This window comes from Chelonia mydas, chromosome 6 (assembly GCF_015237465.2).
Source record: "Chelonia mydas isolate rCheMyd1 chromosome 6, rCheMyd1.pri.v2, whole genome shotgun sequence".
In the NCBI taxonomy this organism is placed as follows: domain Eukaryota; kingdom Metazoa; phylum Chordata; order Testudines; family Cheloniidae; genus Chelonia; species Chelonia mydas.
The window spans coordinates 65,926,360-65,948,121 of record NC_051246.2 but is presented as its reverse complement, the minus strand read 5'-3'; the positions used below and the strand labels follow the sequence as shown (position 1 = coordinate 65,948,121).

General features: G+C 45.7%; 1 protein-coding gene across 2 annotated transcripts in view; it reads right to left on the bottom strand.

Annotated features, from left to right (window-relative positions):
* Positions 1-21,762, bottom strand: part of GALNT16 (polypeptide N-acetylgalactosaminyltransferase 16) — a 129,670-nt gene that overhangs the window by 27,517 nt on the left and 80,391 nt on the right. For both annotated transcript variants that reach the window (XM_037900299.2, XM_043549370.1), the window contains exons 5-10: positions 13,958-14,025; positions 10,307-10,372; positions 9,037-9,158; positions 6,662-6,749; positions 4,749-4,833; positions 3,426-3,529 (exon numbers count right to left, since the gene is read on the bottom strand). In XM_037900299.2, the coding sequence (XP_037756227.1) occupies positions 3,426-3,529; positions 4,749-4,833; positions 6,662-6,749; positions 9,037-9,158; positions 10,307-10,372; positions 13,958-14,025 (533 nt within the window). The remainder of the gene's footprint in view (positions 1-3,425; positions 3,530-4,748; positions 4,834-6,661; positions 6,750-9,036; positions 9,159-10,306; positions 10,373-13,957; positions 14,026-21,762) is intronic.

The window sequence follows — 21,762 nt, the reverse complement described above, 5'->3', positions numbered from 1 at the left end:
TGACAGAAACCCAACTGATCCAGAAGTCAAAGTCAACATTTTGTTAAAGAATTGTAGGAACACGGGGACTTTGATGTGCAGAAGCTCATTGCATCACAGAAGAGACAGGCCCTTGTTAAGGATTATGGGTTGTCTGTCTTCCCCCCAGGTTGAATCACTGTGCCAGACTGGATGGGTTCCCCACTTGCACTCGATGTGGAGGTGAAAGCAACAAAAGAGGAAGGGTAGTAGGCAAAAAAATCAACTAGGGAGTTGGAAAGAATTGCATAAGATTCCCTACAACAATGGGGCCCTCCACAGACTTCAGGTCATATAGATTCTCCTTCAAAAATTTTACTCGCCTGGGGTCTTCCTCAGGCCATGGGGCAGGAGATACAACATTAAGTTAAAAAAAAATCCTTTCAGCCTGAAATCTGCCATGCAGGCCCCATGGCTACCATACTTCAGGCCTCCCACCCGCAGGTTGCCAGTCCAGCTCCTTTGGAAGGAGTGGGCAGGATTGTTTAACATGAGTGGGTTATTTGTTTTTAAAATGGCTTCTACTTCTGCCTCTGAATAAAGGAGAAAATGTTAATAAGTCACATTTTCACTGCTATCTTTTAATTCCTCTCACACATCCCAGACAGTCTGTGCCCAACAGGGATCAGTTGAGAGACAACAGCAGAAGAAAGCTCCCCAGCTTCATAGGCAGGGAAGGTCTTTGAAAAAAGCCAAGCTATACGTTTCTTCTGGCATTGTGTCCAACTGGCTTTTTCACTCCTGGAACTAGGTTCTGACTCAATCTGGGCCAGGTTGCATCCTAATAACTGTATCAAATATATCCATTGTGAAATCCTGAAGCCAGTTTGTTCAGTTAACCTGATGTATGGGTTTCAAGACAGTTCTTGATTTTAGGTGGACGTGGAAGGACACAAACGGACATGCACACGCACACACATGCACATACAGAGAGAGAGTGTATCTATTCCATATCCATAAAGCAGCAGGATCCTTGAAGGCAGGTGAAAAGGACAAAAAGATGATGCAGTTCACACAACAATACATCATTTTATTCTGACTTCTTTCCTTCAAATATGGAATAGAAATTGGAGATGGAGAAGATCTACTAGGTGATTTAGCCCATCTCCTGGGGCATATGTTGGATTGTTATGTACTGTATGTTTCCAAGTGCTTTGCAGTTTTAGATGACTCAAGGACTGTGAGTTTCTCCACTTCCCCTAAGAGACTTTTACCAACTAAGGGTACAGTTACACTTAGAGAGGAGAGTGTGATGCCTAGCTTCGGGAGACATACCCACGCTAACTTTGATCGACGTAGTGTGCTAAAAATAATGTAGCTGCAACTGCGTGAGTGGCTAGCAGCCCCAAGTATATGCCTATAGTCTTGGATTTGTATGTACTGAGCATGGCTAATCCCTCCCACTGCTCGTGTTGCCATGGCTACACTCTATTGTTAGCTTGATCAGAGCTAGCGTGGGTATGTGTGCTCAAGCTGGGAATCACATACTCCACATACCTAATATATCTCGCTGCCATGAAAACTTGCTTGGAGTGCTTGCATCTAGGGACCAAGTTACTCCTGTCTCCTAGCTGGAGCAAGATTCTGTAGGGGAGTGTGTAGTGAAGCATCCTTTTACCATATCCCTTTGGATATACATTTGCCTCCCACACTCTGCCTCCTTTTAAACCCTGCTCACTCGCAAGTAGAGCTGGGAGAAATTTTCAAACAAGAAATTTGTCAAAAAATGGCCTTTAAAAAAAAATCCACAAAAAATGGTTGGTTGTAAAATATTTTGTTTTTCATGAAAAAATGTGGCATTTTTAATACAAATTTTATAAAAAAAATCAAGATTTGTCATATACCAAAAACCTGGTTTTCAATAAACAAAACAAAAATGAAAAATATCCATTACCATTTTCTATTTTATTATCCTCCTGTTTTCTAATAGATATATAATTTATGTGTCAAGGTGGAATGAGCTTTATATTGTATTTTAATTGATGAGATGGGCACCAACAGAGGTTTACAGAAATCTGAAGAAATATCATATTGAGTAACCCGACATCAGATCTTTACAACAAAGACTCCACCTCGCAACTTTGTTTTCCCCGTTCCTAGTTTATCCTTTCAGAAGCCGAAAGCACGGGATGCAATATTCTTTTGAACGGAATTTATCTGCAATTTAATTAATAATGCAAACTGAATAAATTTGTGGCAGCTTTATCACATTCTTAATGATCCTCCTACTGCCACATGTCTGAATTCTGACAGATCACCATTTCCTATGTGTCTTAGAGAGGGTTCCCTCCGCCTAATGGAAAGTACTCTTCTGAGCTCCTTAGGTAATCCTAAGAAATATGTACTGCAGGCAGGCCATGTTTGGAACTGCTCAAATAGTGAGCAAAATCACTTTATAATTCCAGAGAGTCAGGCCAGAGGGAGTGGTTTTATTACGACATGAGGTATTGAAATACAGAAAGAGATATGTACAGATTCATTTCGGTTAACAGGAAAGACAAATAAATTAGTTATTTTAATTCCACACTCCCTCACCAGCAATTCATTTTAATCGAGTCCCAAATACTTGATTTCTCTGTGCTCCTCTTTTCAGTTCTCTTGCTGTCTCTAACCCTGACTTACATGTGATGATTCTACAGCACATGGCATCATCTCGTTTGGGAGAAAGAGATGCCTCCAATTGTCACCTTTGGTAGTACTGGAGAAACAGATTTCAGTGCTTTGCTAATAATAACAGTACCTGGGGAGATATTCCTCAGAGGGTTTTAGAGCTTGGTCCCAGTTTAAGAGTCTTCATTATGAGTATCTGTACCCAGCTTTCACTCCCAAAGAGGCCTGACATACTAGGAACACTACATTTCAAAGCAATTGTCATGGATAAGAACTCACCTTTACTAGGGGAAGAAGGGATGTATATAGAAAGGTTGAATGGTGGTGATGTTCCACTTGAAGACTTGTGGAGTGGGACAGAAAAGAGAATCTCTCCCGAAGATCTGATGTTAAGTACCACAGATGTAATTGTTATTTATGTGTATTTCTGTAGCACCTAGAAGGCCCCACTCAAAGATCATGATCTGTCCTGTTAGGTGCTGTACATATACAACAAAAAGATGGTCCCTACCTTGAAGAGCTTATATCTTTGATATACACATGAGCCAGTAATATGGATCTGACTGACACTGTGGTTGTCTGATGTCTAGAACCTTACATTGATACACAGATCTTTGGAGTGGGGTGTTTTTGTGGATTGGGAATGTATCCCATCTATATGCAAGTATTATGTTAATTACATGAAATGCCCACAGGAAAGCATATTTTGTCTGACAAAGATTTCCTGGCGTCACTTTCTGTGTGAGGAGGAAGATGGTGGGGGGAAAGAGAGGGCATTGACTAATTTCACCACTCACCAAAATTCTCTCCTCCCCAGATGTCCATCTGAGTGTCATATTTTCCCAGATGGTTAAACCAGGATTTATCGATCACAAAGATGCCTCCCGCTATGACAGGTGTTCTGGAGAGAAGGAAGAAAGGGCAAATACATAACAAAACAATAATAATAATTTGTCCTTGCACAGGATCTGTCATCTGAAGATCACAAGGCACTTTAGAAACATTCATTAATGAAGCCTCGTAAACATGCACCATCCCCATTATCCTTATCTCCATTTTACAGATGGGGAAAATTTGGCCAGACATAGTTCCGCACCTCAATCACATGATGAGATTGCAGCAGAGGTAGGAATACAACACAAATCTCCTGGCTCCAAGTCTTGTGCTTTCACCCGCCTTCCTCCCCATGTTAGATTCTATCACTAGAAGGTTCATGTTGTGTCTTTTGCTCTTTGCATAACATACTCAATATGAAGGAACCACATGGGCACAGTGGGGTCCAAACAACTGCTGGACTGTTACTAAGGCTCAGCTACATATATCCACTGCTGTTCTGTCAGGGTTCTGATGGTTTCAGAAACATGAGAGACAGTGAGGACCACTACAGGGCTCACAAACTATTTATTGGATGCTTTCCAATTCCTATGTGCTACAGTTAAAGAACCTTGCTGTCTAAATAGACAAGAATTTGGGGATTTTGTCAGCATTTTTCACACTTTAGTTTTCTCAATGCTTTGTACACAGTAATGAACCACCTAGTGACTACACCGGTCAACAGAGAAGCCATTATGTGCCTCACCCCTATCTCAGTCAAAAACTTGAACATTCAAAGCTGGGAAAGAAGGATGATTCTGTAGTTAAGCCCTCGGACTGGGTTTGGTTCCCGACTCTGCCATTGACTTCCTGTGTGACCTTGGGCAAGTCATTCAGCCTCTGTGCCATAATTCTGTATCCATAAGAGGGGATAATAGCACAACCAGAGCTCACAAGCTGTCAAGAGGATAAATTCATGAGTTTGTGAGGCACTCAGATACAAGAGTGATAGGGGCCACATAAGTAGACAGACTGAACTGGCTGCAACAGTCTGTAAATGTGTTTAACTTAAAATCACTACTTCTTACATTGTTCAGGGAGTAGCGAATTGATAAATTACAGCTTTCACCCGTGTCACATGACTGTTTCAAACATCTCACAGGACAAATGCCTCACACAGCATCTGCAGCAACGGTGTTGGTATCTTGTCCTCACAAGGAAAGTTCTTGTGCACTCCTGATGCAAAGATGAAGTCTTAACAACGGCATTCAAAGAGAGGGCAGCACAAGCCCAACAGAGACTGGTACCTTATGGACTGGGTTGGGTCCGTTCTGGACATCTTCTGCTCTATAGGGATCTGCTCCCACTTAAAGTGAAGGCTCCAGTCAAACCCTGAGAAGAAAAGAAACACTAGGGATGCCAATAGAGTAAGAGTACAATGCCAGCCACTAGAATACTCAGGAAATCTGCAGCAAGGGCATCGGGGAACAACAAACTAAACTATCAGGATGCTGCAAACCACCTTTTTTTTTTTTTTTTTTTTTGATGGTCCTGGTGATTGTTTTGCACACACAGGTTTCCACTAGCCTTGGAAACAGACCCACACCTTCGTTGTATGGTGGTGTTGAGAGGGTGCCTGTTTTGCCCCCTCAGCCACATCTGCCTGTGGCAGGTGCCACACCAGATTTGCAAGTACTATCCTGCACATCAACCAGCAGGAGGCAGCGGGGCACACTGGACCTGCAAATGCATGAGGCCACCAGTGACCCAAGTGAGCAGAAGTCCCAAGGTGACCCCACACATGCCCCAAAGTAGCAAGAGCCTTCTACGTTGCATCAAAATGTAAACATGTTGCTGTACCATTTGGAGTCCCTCCAGGCTCTCCCCTCCCTTAGCAATACTTGGTTGTGCTCAACTACTTTCCAGAGCTTCTTGAGTGTGTTGTCAGGGTGAGAGGTGATAATCAAGGCTGGTGCAGTCTGGTCAGTGTGTCTTATGCCTCTTTGGCTGGCAAAGTTATGAGGTTTTAATCAGCACTCTTGGTGGGATGACTGTGTATTTCTGGGAACAAAGGCTCCAGTGCATTGTCATTGGTTTTCCCAAGTCTATCACTTGTTGAGTTGCCCCACATTTCTGAATTGAGCTCAGGGTAATCCTTAAAATGCTGCCAGGTAATGGACACCCACAAATTGGGTGGGTTCTAAAGGCAGGGAGGGTGGTGAGAGGAGGTGTTGGCAGGTGGGATTCACTGTTGAAAGGGAGAGAAAGTTGAGCCAGATGACGTTGGAGGGATGGTAGTGGAAGGGTTTTGCAGTTAGGAAGAGAATTGAGACTGTTTTTCAGGGGCTACTGTGGGAGGGTTTGGCGGCTGGGAGGAGTGACCTTGGGATGCTCTTCAAGGGATAGAAGGAAGCTCTGATGTCTGCTTAGCACAGTGCGCTGGCTGGAGGGCTGTGCAGCTGTCAGGAGTCTATCTGCAATATCAGTGGGTTTCAACAGCTGATAGTGGCATTTGTCTGGGGGAATCATGGAGAGGGTGCAGGCAGGCAGAGGGTGCAGCAGGGGAATGGGGTTGGGTTAGGGGCCTAACCTGAGGGACCTATTGGTGGGTTTAGGCACTGCTGAGTAGAAGGAGAGCTAATGAGCTGGTGAGGGATTGTTTGCATCATTTATCCATCAGGTGATGGGTGATGTTAGTGGTTGCGAGGGGGGTTGGCCTGCATACTTTAGGATGGGCAGGTGTGTGTGTGGTGAGTTTTGGAGAGCAAGCAGGGTGCATTCTGATCGCTCATCTGCAGGGTTACTGGAGGGCTCAGCAATAGCAGGAGGGGCTGGGTTGGGTGCCCTGTGGGTGTCACTGAGAGCTGGGAATTCTGGTCTGGAGCATTGTAAGGCTCAGACTCTGGCACATCTCCTGAATACCTGCCTGGTCTGCAATCTGCCTGCAGATCTTTCCTAGAGAGCCATCTTCAGTCCTAAAAAACTACTGTCTTGTGTCTGAAGCATCCACATGCAGGGCCAGTTACACAGAGTGAGGGGAGAGCCTCTCTGCATACCCCCAAGTTGCTCTATGGCCTCTTCTCCACTGGAGCTGGTCCTTCCAAGGAGCAAAACACATAGGACAGAAAGAGCAGAACACTGTTACTGCTGCCACTCACTATCTGGTCCCGGCCTACCTCCCCCTCAGGTCTAACTTATCCCAGCCATTAGCCTTACCCACCTCCCCTCAGATCGGCTGAGGCTGCCAGGTAGGCAAAATTATCCAGGCTGATCACATCGATGATTGGACTCACCACTCGGGTATAATCCTGTAAGAACAGAAGAGTGGGAGAACAATCAGGCCTCTCTTGGGGGGCTGGCAAAAGAATAGGATAACAGAGACAAGAGGCTATGTACGCAGCAACAGGGAAAAATAAATCAGCATATTACATTGCAACCCTTCATTACCTCCCATGTGGCAGCTGGGTAACGAATCCATGGCTGCTGCACATGTCTACAGATAGGGAAACTGTCAGCTCAACTTCAAATCTATGACACAGGGGAATGGAACTAAGGGCCCTCTTGTAATATGGGTTTAGCACACAGGAGCACTGGTAAGTGATAGCTCTTTATTTCCTGGCCCCAATCACATGACATGGGTCCCAGTTTCAAAGGTTAATATCTTTGTCACACAGGCAGGAATCAGTATGCAGCATTCCTTCTATGTTTTTAAAACAAAAAGGCCAATACAATAAAAAAATGCTCATTACCAACCCAAAACAACCACATAGTCAACTAATAAACCACAAAGGTGGAGACAGTATTTACTCAGGATGATTGACTAGTCCCTGAGAATAATGAGACAGGCTTGGAAATCATGAGATTTTTTAAAAGAAAGAAAGAAATATTGGGTGCTTTTTATTTGCCTTCTGGTTTTTGAACCTTCAGGGAGCACTCCAGTCACATTTTCAAGCTATTCTCTGCAACAATGGGTGCTAGAAATTTACTTTGTATTAAAAGAAAGCTGAGATTCTTGACTCCAGGAGCTGAGGCTTTAAGAAAAACACCAGCTATCTCCATACTCACTATAAAATTGAGAGAGTCGGTAATGCTGGAGGTACCTAGCCGTCCGTCTGTCACTACTACCTCTTGCCTTCTGATCACACAGCCACTTATTCTCAGAACAAGTTCCTTCTGCTGTGGCCTGTATTCAGACCTTGAGCCTGGGTGTGCTGTTTGGTTTTTCATCGACAGCGACAGGGCGGGCATGAGTTAATTCTGCCCATGCAAGAGCGCTGTCAACAGCAGTGTCAGAGTTCATCCCTTCTATGGGCTGTGCTCTGTTATCATCTATCCAGGTGGCCTGATATTCCAGCCTCCTCACAGCTAGAGATAGATGTGAACCAAATCCCTGGACCGAAACAGCTACAAAATTTGGGGCAAGTTTGGAATCTGAACCTGGACCTAGATCTGAACATGGCAACTGAGCCCTATATCTATAATGGGCTGAACCAAAATCTGAGCTCAGGCCAGCCCAGAATGCTAAAAAGGTTGGATCAGGGTCCAAAAACTTTGCAGCTCAGATCCATCCCTGCTAACAACTACTCAGACCCAGCTGCAGAGACACCATCACTGCACTGCTGCTGCTGCTCCTGCCAGGAGCTTGACTTTACAAGCAGAAGTAAAGTAGACATTTATATCAGGCTACTGAGATGGAGGATTTATTGAGCAGGCTTAAAAAGAAGTTCTAAGGTTTCATCTTCTTCCTCCCCTTGATACTAAACTGAGCAGACATATGAAATGTGCAGCAGCGCAAGTGCCTCCCACTCCTCTCCTGGGCCCCATTACTTCATGGGCTCCTTTCTTCAGAGATGGAGAATGCGGCACTTGCAGGTGGCAGAGAGATCAGTCCCCCTCTGCACCCCCCTGCTCTTTCCCTGCCGGTTCACTGTAGCATTGTCACATCCTCCCTTCGACCCCATGGTGAATTCAGGGCGAGAGCTGCCAACGCTGCTGTCTGATATTCCACTCTATCTGCCCTGGGGTTAATCCTTTCTCCAATGAACCTCAGGAAGAAAGTCCCTGGGGGCACTTTGTGTTGGGAAGTGGTTTTGTGGGTCTGGTGCTTGTTGCAGAGGGTGTTAATAGCAGGAGGGTTTGGGGGGCGGGGAAGGGGAGAGGTTCAACAGTTGGAAGGGGGTTGTGGAAAGGGAGCAGTAGTCCGTGCAGAGGTTGTGTGTGTTGTCTACATGTGAGGGGACGTGGAAGAGGTATCCAGGAAGGCTAAAGTAGCAGTCAGCAGCACAAGGATTTTCACCCATCTCCCCTGCCATCTATGAACATCCCCACCCCCACAACAGGAAAGTGCTGGGGCCCTGTGGTAAGAGTCCTGGTAATACACAGCAGGTGCCAGTTGCACGGAATATTTTAGGCTCCGTACTCCCTTAAAAACATCTGAGTTGGACAAGGAGGCATTTGGGTGCTTGCCCTAGATGCTGAAGCTCACAGTGTACACGGTGCTGTCTATCAGCTGCCTGGCAGGGCCAGGAAAAAAGAAGCTAAATCCTGGCAGGAGTTGTGTGGGGAGAGAAAGATGACGTGGGGAAGGGGTCTCACCTCTTTCACTCTCTGAAGCATCGGCTGCAGCCACTCGCTGTTCACCTCACAGTGACTGTCCAGGAAGGTGAGAATCTCAGCCGTCGCCACCTCGGCCCCTCGCACTCGAGAGCGAATCAGCCCTAAGAGGAGGAACAGGCAGAGGAAGGGAAGGCAGTGGAAAGACCAGAGAGTAAAAGAAAGGGGAGATAAGGGAGGGAAAGCCCTGAACTTCTACAACTTAGAAAAAATAAAAATTCTCCACTGCCTTACACCTTGTGTAGCCATTTATACTGGTGCAGGGGGCCTGATTCTCCAGGGCAAGCTGGACCCTTTACTCTGCTCTAACAGTGTAAATGGGTCATAAACGTACCCCTACCAGAGGGGCCTTAGCCAGGTCCATGCCACCACAGGAGTAGGAGACATGCTAGGGAGCATGGGCTTTTTTTTTTTTCTGTCTACACCACTAAACCTCCAGTCTTGATTACTGGAACCTCCTCCTCTTCAGCCTCCCTGACACTCACATCACTGCCCTCAAGTCCCTGCAAAGCACAGCTGCTACAATCACCTTCCTTGCCTATCACTCTGCTCAGTCAGCCCCATCTCTCAATCTCTCACCTAGCTCCCTCACCCCTTCCAGTGTACTGAGCTCCAGCTTCTTGTCCTGACTTTCAGGGCCCCTCACTGCTTTTCACTCTTCTCTTTTATGATGCCAGTCTCTCCCACAAATGCTTCCCCCTCTTCCACACCACCCCCTGATGCTTGGAATGCCATGTAAGGCTGCTACCCTCACCTCCTTCAAATCTCTTCTCAAGACCCACTTGTGCTGTGATGGCTATAAGGAAATCAGACAGCACAAAATGGCTGTGCGGAAGGACAGCTGTTAGGACAGCTAGGGAAAGTCAACATTTCGTTTTGTAGGTGTATTATATATATGAAATATTAGCTTTCCCTAACTGTGTGTGTATATATATAATGTATATTTGATTGTCTTCTTCTCTCAGGTCAGGAACCATGTCTACCTATATGTTTCTAGCACAATGGGGTCCTGATCCTGACTGGGGACTGTGGGCACTACTATAACATAAATATTTAAAATAACAACAAATGCCCTGAAGCATGAGGATTGATAACCCAGGTTCTCTCTGCCAAAGCCTCCAGATTGGGAAATAAAAGCTTCACCTGTATTGCAAGTATGAATTGTAACCATGAGAAATACCATCTAGGGGAGTGGAGGGCAGAAGGGGTGACTTTGCGAGCAGATGGTACCTGCAAAGTTTTCCACACTCACCTTCTCGCCGACTGTTGCGTAGACACTTGATCTTTGGGATCTTGGTAAGGAGCTGGCAGTCCTCAGCTTAGGAAAGGAGAAAACATTTGGCACAAATGCATGAATTATTTGGCTTCCGTGGAGAGCTCCAATTAACTGCTCTCATGTGTCTCCATGCAGGGAAAGTGCTGCTTTCACTTAATATCACTTTAATCAACCTGATACCTTAATCCCATTGTCTAAAGTGTACCCAAGAGATCTCACTTGACAGTCCTCCTCCCTGGCAGCTGAGCCAAAGCTCCCCAGATGCGCTGAAAGGCTGAGGCTGCAGCCAGTTCGAGATCAGCACTGCAGAAGAACAAAGGGGCATATGCTGTAGGTTGTAGAATTGAGAGCAGGAGAAACTGAGGGACATCAGGGAGCAAGTGCAGAGAATCCAAGAAGCTAGGGAGGAAAGAGACCTATTCTATTAGGTGATCTAGTGCATTTCCTCCACCCACGAGATCATGCAAGGTTGTTCCCTACAATCTGTTCTCTGTGATAGTTTTCAGCTTAGTTTTAATTAATCCAAGCCATAGTGATTCAACCATCTTTCTTGGGGACACTTTTCCACTGTCTAACATAGGGATGTCCAACTGGTAAGTTGCTGGGAGCCCACATCACACCTAATTTGCATTAAATGAAGTACATTACAGAACCATCCCAGACTGCATCTGGTAAGAGGGACCTTCTGCTCAGCTCACGGTGGAGCAATGCATGCTGGGCCATGTAGGCTCAGAAGGCCACATCTCCACATGAAAGAGGAGATAAGGCACAGGGCTCCCTCTAGAACAGTGGTTCCCAAACTGGGGTTCATGAACCCCTGGGGGGTTGCAAAATGTTACAGGGGGTTCTTGGGAAAAAATTCCCTAATGGCAAACAGAGCTGTCCATAGGGACCCTGGGCAGCACAGGGCCAGCAGCCCGGAGCCCCTGGACTTCCAAGAGCTAAGCAGATCAAAGCAAGCATATCTATCACACTCAGGAGATTTAAACTTCAAGACTCCTTATAAGGAATGGAAATGGAGGTGGATATTTTTTGCTGTTTTTAAAATTAAATAGGCAGCTAGTATTGTTTTTAAAATTATTATGAAAAACAAGTTTAAGCTTTGTTGTAAAGTGCGTTGTTTGCCTGGACTGCTCAAGACCTGAATGCTTGTGTAGGAGGAACTCTTTGAGTTGGTTTCTTAAATACCTTCATGCTGTTTCACATCTGATACTCCTTGATGAAACATAGGAACCTTGGCTTATAACAGGCTCATTCAAAGTGAAACAAGCTATGAAAGTGAGATCTTGGAAGCGTGTTGCCATTTTCATAATGTAATAAAAATACTGTAATCATAAATAATAATTAATAATAAATAGAGTGTACAAGCATGTCATAAAAAACAATTTTATATTTCCAACATCACTGCTTTTATAATTTATACTCAGGTAAAGGAGAAAATCCCTGGAAATATTCCTTTTTAGGATGGGGTACGTGAGACTTGACATTTTATTAAAAGGGGTTCACAGGTTGTTAAAGTTAGGGAACCACTGCTCTAGAACTCTGTGGGATACATTTGGACCACAGGCCACACTTTGGCAAGTCCTGCTCTAACAAATATCACTGGGGCAAAAGTTTCCATCACAAGCCCATTTCCCCTGAGCCCTCTCCACCTCCCTCCCCCCACAAGCAGCTCTTTTTTATCCCATGCACTTTTCTACATCTTGCAGAGCCCTTTGCTTGCCATCATTCTCCCACAGCCTCAGTGCTCTGGAGAGAGATGCTAAGACCACCAGCCAAAGTGCTTCTCTTGGCATCTCTTTTTCCATTTTCAAGGACACACAATCTGAAATATTGCTTTTCTGTGGGCAGCTGGGCAGCTGCTGTATCATTCAAATGTAGTGGCAGGAGCTCTTGAGTAAAGAACTATTGAGATATTGCTGGACGTCACAAGGGAAGACTGTGTCCCAGCACTGGACAGATCCATTTCAGGTGAATGCAAGAATCTCTTTTCAGGTTATTCACCCGCCAGGAATGTAAGAAGAGTGGGCCCAGAAATCCACGTCCTAGTTCTGACCCTAACCTATCTGTGTCCTTGGGGAAACTGAGGCGCCAAGGGCCAGATTTGCAGAAGTGCTCAGCACCCTAGTTCTACCGTTGAGAATAATGGGAACATCTGGGAGATGGACACTTTTGATAATCTTGCCATTTATTTAGAGGCCTAAATGGGAGTTTCTGGCTGAGCTCTTTTGAAAATCTGGCCTCAAGCTGCTCAAGGCCAACATTTGCAAAAGTGGCAACGGAGTCTGGGTTTGAATTGTCAGGTGCTCAACTTGAGACACTTAGGACCTGCTTTTCAGAGGTGCTGAGCCCCACAGCTCCCATTGCCTCCCATTGGAGTTGTGGGTGCTCAGCACTTCTCAAAATCAGGCTCTTGGAGTCTCAGGCTGGCACCCAGGAACTCAGGCACCCAAACTCAGTGGCCGCTTTTTGAAAATTTTGGGCAAAGCTATTTATATGTAAAATGCAGCCAGTATCACTTCCTTAACTCACAGGGGCACTGCAGACATTCACTACAAAATGCTATAAAAAACTAATAATAGTCTGAAGATGTAATTAATTATTATAATAAACATGGTGCTAGATTGTCCTGGGCCATTGTGGAAGCCCCTTGTACCCCAACCCCATTATACAACAGCCAGGAATAAATGCAAGCCCTGTGCTCAGGGGAGTGCATAGATTACTATCTCCTAGTGCCTTTAGGGGAATGAATTACCCAAAAGGTAGCATGGCGGAGTCACGGCACAGCCACTAGTCTGTGGAGCTAGCCAGGATCATGCAGCATACACTCCTGCTTGGCACCAGGTTGCTGGAGGAAGTCTGGTGCCTCTTGAAGCAAAATCTCACCCAGAACTACCCCCAGGGATGCCCTAGCTACATGACGATCCCAGCCTGGGACTAGGGCAAAAGCCAGTCTGTCTGTAGAACATGAGAGTTTGCAACAGTTCTCTGTGGTCTCTCTCTCTAACACAGTGGTTCTCAACCTGCTGCCCGCGGGTCACATGTGGCCCAAATAGCACATAGCTACGGCCTAGCTGTGTGCTAAAGGCCGCAGGGCCTGCATGGCTGGGTCCGGGCTGCCAGGCTGCCCTGTGCGATGGCGGGGTCTGGGGCTGCCCTTCCACTCAGCCCTGCAGCGGAGTACGCTCCTGGCCCCACTCTGTGGAGGGGTCTCTGGGTGTGGGCTGGGGTGCTGGGCATATATGGCCCACAATAATAAATAGGTTGAGAACCACTGCTCTAACCCATATAATCAGACACTACTGGCCTACACCACTCACCATATTTGGGCTAAACACCACATAAAAAGGTGGTTAATGGGACCAAACTGGATACTCTGGCAACCTGGCCAGAACTACCAACCTCACACAAGGAGAACAGGAAAGAGGAAAACACAGCCTCTTTGCCATGGGTGAAAGCTAAACTAGGTGCAGAAAAGCCTCTCTCCTTTCCTTGTTCTTTCTTCTTTCGCCAACTGGCAAGTGAGCAAGAGAGAGAATCTTTGAGAGGGAGGGAAAGAGAACAGAGCGAGTGAAGGAGAAAATCAGAGAGAAAAGCAAAAGAAAGAGAGGGAGGATTGATACTTACGATCTGAGCTGAAGTCGTCCACTAAAATGATCTCCTGAATGAGATTGGCAGGGGTGCGGTTCATAACACTGCAGGAATCCAAGAAGGAAAGAAGGACCTCATCATTATTAAACAAAGGCTTTTGCTTGTTCTGTTTGTAACCTGAGTAGGGGGACCAGATGTCCCAATTTTACAGAGACAATCCCAATATTCAGGGCTTTGTCTTATATAGGCAGCTATTACTCACCACCTCCATCCTGATTTTTCACCCTTCCTGTCTGGTCACCCTAAACCTGGGTGTGATGGACAAGAAGCTGTATTTTTATTTATTTTGGGAATACTGATATGTGATAATGGTATGAATACTGTCCATGACCTGTTCAGTGAGGTAAACTTACTGTAGAAGATGGTGGGTTATTAGAATTTCTTGTATGACTTTATTGATCTAACTTAACAGGGGGCTGTGGGAACAGCAAACCACAAAGAAACACAATAGATTTAGATAAAGACACCCCAACATACACTTGAAAAACTACAGGGCAAGATTTCAGAGTAACAGCTGTGTTAGTCTGTATTCACAAAAAGAAAAGGAGTACTTGTGGCACCTTAGAGACTAACCAATTTATTTGAGCATAAGCTTTCGTGAGCTACAGCTCACTTCATCGGATGCATACTGTGGAAAGTACAGAAGATCTTTTTATATACACAAACCATGAAAAAATGGGTGTTTACCACTACAAAAGGTTTTCTCTCCCCCCACCCCACTCTCCTGCTGGTAATAGCTTATCTAAAGTGATCACTCTCCTTACAATGTGTATGATAATCAAGGTGGGCCATTTCCAGCACAAACCTGGATTTGTGCTGGAAATGGCCCACCTTGATTATCATACACATTGTAAGGAGAGTGATCACTTTAGACAAGCTATTACCAGGCAGGAGAGTGGAGTGGGGGGAGAGAAAACCTTTTGTAGTGGTAAACACCCATTTTTTCATGGTTTGTGTATATAAAAAGATCTTCTGTACTTTCCACAGTATGCATCCGATGAAGTGAGCTGTAGCTCACGAAAGCTTATGCTCAAATAAATTAGTTAGTCTCTAAGGTGCCACAAGTACTCCTTTTCTTTTTACAGGGCAAGAGATAAGCAGTGCTTCTCAGGGAGAGAAGAGGGAGTCACTTGTCAACAGCTGTCTAGGGAGACAGGCTGACACAGGGCTCCCCACATCCAGGGACCAGTAAGCCTTAGGGAAAATAAGCTTAGTTTTATTGCTTTAAAATCTCTTTTCCTCTGAAATGCTTTAGTTCTAAACAGCTAATACTTTGCTTTAAGGAATCTGTTTTGTCACTGATTACCATTGCCATTGCTCCAGAGAAGGGAGGAGAATTGCTGGGTCTGGACACAAGTCAGACCTGCTGAAGTAATCACAGTTAATATCAGGGGGCCGCAACCCAGGGCCCGGTCTGAGAATGCGAGAATCACGATTCCACTCAGAGGTAGGTGATGGCTAGAGGTCTGGAACCAGGAGGGATGCACTCAACAAGGTTAGGAGGGGTCAGAGGTGCAGTCAGCCCAGTACCTGTGATACTGCGCATCCCGCTAGATACTGCACTGCCTCTCTCCTTCCATACCTATAAGAGGTAAAGAGCCCTGCTGAGGGTTAGTTATTCGGTTGTACAGTGACCTGGGCAGGATTGCTGCCGGCAGTACATTTTCTAGTGCTTTGCCCAATGTACTGTATATCCAAACTCCCACATGACAGGACTTCTGTCACATCACTTGGGTGAGACAGTTCCACAGCCCTATAAGTTTAACTGTCACTCAGCTTTTCCTGATATTCAGCCAAAATGTTCCCATTCTTAATTTCACGCCCCTCCCAACACTCCCTCAACCACTTGCCCCTGCCCCTCACCCACCACCCCCAGGATCTTCCTGGCCACTCACTGGCACCCCTGCTGACTCAGCACTCTGTTCCCATCCTGGGCAAGGGCAGCTCCTCCCAAACCTGGCCACTCAGCAGCAATGCTGGCTCCCATCACCCGCCCAGCGTTCACACGGTACGGGTCAAAGTTGAGTGATGAGTAATGATGTGACCAGGCACACGGGGTCATAACATTACTCAGGTTTGGAGTATCATGATAGAGACGCAGCCGGATCACACCTGAGTGGCTCTGTGACCCCATTGTCGAGTGGCAACATCACTCACTTGAATTTGGCCCGGCCAACCCCTGTCCTGACTAAACTTGAGCAGTGCTGGAGGGAAGGTGGGGCCAAATTTAAGCAAGTGGCATTTCAACCCCATGTGCCAGATGCAGTGCTGGAGCAACAGTCTGCCTGGTTGGGCCTCCATAACCTTGTGGGCCCTGGTGCGACTGCACCACTTGCACCATTGTAGCTATGTCACTGACACTAACCCCTCACTCTGAGCTCTGACTCCAGCACCCAAATAAAGCTGTGGGGAGAATTTGGAGGGCTGTCTCCAAAGATTCCCTTAGTTTGTGGGATTTCAGTGTTGCAGGATTGATTAGTTACTTGTTTATTTGATATCCTTGTCTCCTTTGCCTGGTCCCTTGCCATTCTTTTAGTTTACCCATCCTTTCTGGAAATAAAGTGTTGTTTATCCTCCTTTGTTGGTCCTGTTATATATTATAATATTCCATGGGTGGTAGTTGTTATTATTTATTATTTGTATTATCATCGCACATAGGAGATGCAGTCATGGACCAGGACCCCATCCAGCCACTAGATGGAAGCACTGTGCACAAGGCAGTCAGGCCCCATTGTCCTAGGGAGAGTCGCCAACCCTCTGCAGATGGAGGAATGAGGGGCTCTACCACACTTGGGGATCAGGGTTAGTCATCATTGTTCAGTTCAGATGTACAAATTTACCAAAGTTCTTTTAATCTGTCCTCATAAGCCATTCTCTCAAGCGCTAATAATGATTTTTGCAGTTCTTTGATCCCTTTCTAACTTGTCAATATCTTTCTAGTAGGGAGGTGTAGAGAACTCTCTGGCTTTCCCAAGTCCCTCCCATCTGTCCAAAATGCAACTACTAAAATTATCTTCCTCACCTGTCAATCCAACCATCTCCCTCGCCTCTTCAAATCCCTCCCCTAGCACCTCGTTACTCCCCACAGCCAGTTCAAACTTCTCATCCTCACCTTCAAGCCCCTGCGCAGCTCCAATTGGATCTACATCGTTCCTTATGTCTCCCTTTACCTGCTTTTCTCTGTCAACAATGCGGGCCTCACCAACCACTTTGCTTCCTCTGCCCACTCAGGCCTTCTTCCATAATGCCCCCTAAGCAGGAAACAAACTCCCAGTCTTCAATGGGACTAATCATGTGCTTAAAGTTAAGCACCTACTCAAGTACCTTGCCGGATCTGGGCCATAAAGAGGAGAGGAGTGTGAAATTATTATTTAAAAATCACCACATCTAGGCTAACAGAGCCTAATGTTGCCGTGGTTTTTTTACTGCTATCTCACCCTGCAAACACATAACCGCTTTGCTGTTCACTATCTCACCCCACTCTATTTCAGAGTTGTTTCCACATGCCCGCCCATGAATATTTGTGTTTCAGCTTGTATTTCCCTAGATGTCTCAGCCTGCATTTTTGCAAGCCAGATCTCATTTGCTACATCTGGTTCACATCTCAGCCCTCTCTGGGTCCCATAGCATTACTTTTCTGTTTTCTCTGATGATTGCAGCTTCTCCCACATCACTGTCATTTGCAAGTTTCATGTACAGGACTACCTTGTGCTTTGTGTAGTAATTTACAGCTGTGTAAAGTGAGTGTAAAATGCACCCAAATCAAAACGGTTCCATTTTGTACCTTCTCTTCGTAGGTGTCAGTGACCACAAGCCGAAAGTCAGTGGAGAACCAGCCCCAGGCAGTTTACCACTTTGTTAGAGAAAATATTTAACAAGACTGGTCTAACTCCGCCTATCATCTAAATTTTCCTGCCTCCTCTACAGTGTTGCCTGCGTATTCCCTGATCCCACCTCTTCTGAAATCCTTGTCTTTGCATTCTCCTCCTCTCACCTATATGACTACAACTTCCACAATGCTTTTGTCCACAAGTTCCAGATCTCCAGACTCCAACACGTGCAAAAGGAAACAAACACATCACACCCTTTTCATCAACACTTCCACTGATTTCCTCATTAGAGGTACTATGGTCTAGTGGCCTGCAAATAGGGCTGGGAGTGAAGAATTCCTGAGTTCTAATTTTAGTTCTGCGACTAACCTATTGTGTGGCCTCCAGCAAGACACTTAACTTCTCTGTGTATAATTTTCTCCATCTCCAAAATGGGGATTATAACACTTCCAATATTTCCCCAGTGTAGATAACAGGGAATAATATGTCTCTTCCACACAAGAGTGCCATGAAAATTAGTTAATGTTAATTCAGATGTAAGGTTCAAAAGGGGGCTAGATAGATTCATGGAAGATAGGTCCATCAATGGCTATTAGCCAGCATGGGCAGGAATGGTGTCCCTAGCTTCTGTTTGCCAGAAGCTGGGATTGGCTGACAGGGCATGGATCACTTGATCCATGTTCATTCCCTTTGGGACACCTGCCGCTGGCCGGGGACGGGATGCTGGGCTTGACAGACCTTTGGTCTGACCCAGTATGGCCGTTTTTACGTTCTTAAGGTGCTATAAAAGAGCTAAACATTACTACTATTCCAAAATCCAGTTCTAAATTTCCTTGTGTCTGAAACATGGACCAACTTCAGTCTGTTCTCCCCCCTCACCCCCCCCCCCGATGCATTTCTTGTCTCTCTACTCCTCTCATTGCTCCCTCTGTTTATTCAGCATCAGTGTCCTCTCGCTGCCTCATCATGGATGTATCAGCAATGCTGACGTGAGAGTCTTCTCCTCTGCAGATCTGACCATCTATATAATCCTCCTTTTTATCTCTCTCTGGCTCACAGACTCTCCATTTCATTTCAAATCTCACCACAAAATACAACTCTTTCTTCTTTTACTCTGAATTTCTCTCTTTATCTGCCCTTATTTATTGAATTTGCCAAAGCATATTGGGATGCAGCTTGTATGAAAGGTGCTGCACAAAATACGTTTGTATTCTACAGCATTGTTTCCACCAGAATTTACACAATCACTTAGCATGGGCACTGAACTACTGACAGCCCTGTTATCTTACACAGCAAATGTACACCCATACATTTGTATTCACAGACAAATGGTATCCACACACCCTAAAAATCAATAAATAAAATATAGACAACACAGCTGTTGTCTTCCCTCCATATAAGGCCTCATTGTGTCAGTGAGAGCGGCCAGCATGGCAGAAACTGGTAATTTCACTTAATGACTAGCAAGGCAGAGATATCAAGCAGGCAAGCAGTCCATGAATGATAGCCATCTCCTGCAGAGCAGGGCATGTCAAGTGAGAAAACAGTTCATGAGTGACAACTGTCTCCTGCAAAGCAATAGATGTCAAGCAGACCAGCACAGATATCTCCTGCACATCAAAGGATGCCAGCAGGCAAGCTGTTTAAGATGCTACTTTAATAGCTGCTGGCATCCAGGCTATTTCTAATTCTTTTCTGCATTCCCTCTCTCGTTTAGTCTCTTGTTTGGTCTCTTTATCCAAGCATCAGACTTTGTATCTTCCTCCTCAGCTACCTCTAAGCTGAAAACAAATCCTTGTGGCCTAAACATGTTGTACGCCTTGAACCAGCAGCATTTGCCTGCTAAACAAATCACAAGGCCATGCACACAAAAGTCTTCTCTATGCTAGGGAACTTTAGGAAAAAATTCCTTCCATCAGTGTCACCGATTCACATGAATCTGTGTTAGCCCTGATGGGATCCCCTGTGTAGACAATTTAAACCCATGTGGTACAAATGCATCTGGCTGTGGGAGCCTTGTCTACAGGAGGGCTCCAACCCGTCTCACACAGGCTCAGCCGAATTAGTGGTACCACCCTTGTGTAGTTCTTCTTAAAACTAGATAGTGCATAGCTGAAATTTTAAAAAGCAGCCACCATTTTGGATGCCCAACTTGAGATATCTGGGCACTATTTTCAGAGGTTTTGAGCATCCACAGGTCCCATGAATGTCAACTGTAAGTGCAAGTTCTCAGCACCTCTGAAAATCAGGCCCAAAATGGCAAATTTGGTACCCAACCCAATGGCTGCTTTTAAAAATGTCCTTATTGTCATTTATTTTCATCAGTTATTCTCCTTCATTCCCAGTTCCTCATTCATCATCCCCAAAGTGCAACTAAAATCCCTTAAGTTCTGTTTAGGAAAAAATAAGTACTCTCTTATAACCATGTAATTACATAGAACTTTCAACAGGTGCTCCTTGCATGGTTAATTTTGATTAGTTATCTAACCAATCAAGCTCTAATTGTCATCCTGGGCCCCGCACACCTGCTGCAATTTTAAACCTAAAGCTGTTCTGGAAGCCTGACCAGATGCCATAAAAAAAAAGTAGCTGATACAATTTTATGCTTCCCCTTGCTTAATATCACTGTGGTCCTCTGCAGACTCACAACAAGTGATAAATAGACTAGAAGAGTCCCTTTCATACTTGATATATCCCAAAGTGCTTTACCGTAATGACACAGTGGTGGGTGCACTGCCTGGGTAGGCGAACTCAGCAGCAATTACACACACAGCAATAACTCATGCCCAGCCTGGCACATTCAGACCTCTGGAAAGCAGGTGGCCCCAAACTGGGAAGAGACTTAGAAAGCCAGCCTTCTATCCATAAGTCCAACTCCGGCACACTTGAAAGAGTCTGTTATTTATTCACAAAGCAAACTTCTGCAAGCCCTTGGGACTCAGTGAGAGAACGAGTGCCAATGAATCCTGCATTCCTGCTACAGGTACCCTTAGCTGAACCTTCCAGCTGAGCTGTTCTTTCTCTTCGGCCAGTCTCCACAGGAGAGGAAGGCTTTTCCCTGGGCTGGTTGCCTGCTTCAGGGAGCTTTTGAGTGAGTATTTGGTATCTCAGAGAGGGTAGAGGACACAGTCTCTGGAAAAATAAAGGCAGAAAACCTGTCTGGGCTCTGCAGCAGAGAAAGGGATTTGGGGAAGGAAAGGAGCTGGTGGAAATATTTCTTTGCTGTATGAATAGCAGCAGATATTTTCATGCTCCCATCTGCTTGGGGCTTCTCCCACACTCAGAGCCACCCCACCTGATGCACCTGTTTGTTTTTGGCTACCACTGTGACTGAGGGGAGAGAGCCACATATATTGTTGGACTGGGGTGCTTCTGGTTGGCAGGGGCTGTGCACACAAGCCTAGCCAGGGATTTGCCATGGACTCAAGTGCTGTTCCATCAGTGAGCGATTCCAAGTGTTGTATCAGGTGACAGGGGCCTAGTCTCCATCAGACTTCAATGCCATCACCTTTCACTCCAAACACTCAGACATGCCATCTGTGCACCGCCCTCCTCCCATTAAATAGACTCCTGCTGCATCCCAGTGTGAACCACTACTACAATATATGACCCAGCTAGGATCTAGCTGCTGATTCTTCTCTGAGACCTCCCCCCCCCCGCAACTTCTTTATCTCCCTCCTGAAAGCACCTCCAATAGTCTGTTTTCCCTTCAGCTTCCCTCACACTCCCTGCCTGGATGCCCCTTGAAAGTGTTTGTGGGCCTAACCCAAACAGCCTCCTCCCTGCTGCTAACAATTCCCTCAAACTCCCTGTCTAACTGCCCCCCGACACACACAGTTCCCTGCATGACCCTTGCAGACACGTACACCTGGCCAACCTCCTGGCCTCTTGCCGGTTGCTGAGCTCATGGTCAGATCAAAAACCACGTGGGGGGGGGGGGGGGCCCATTGC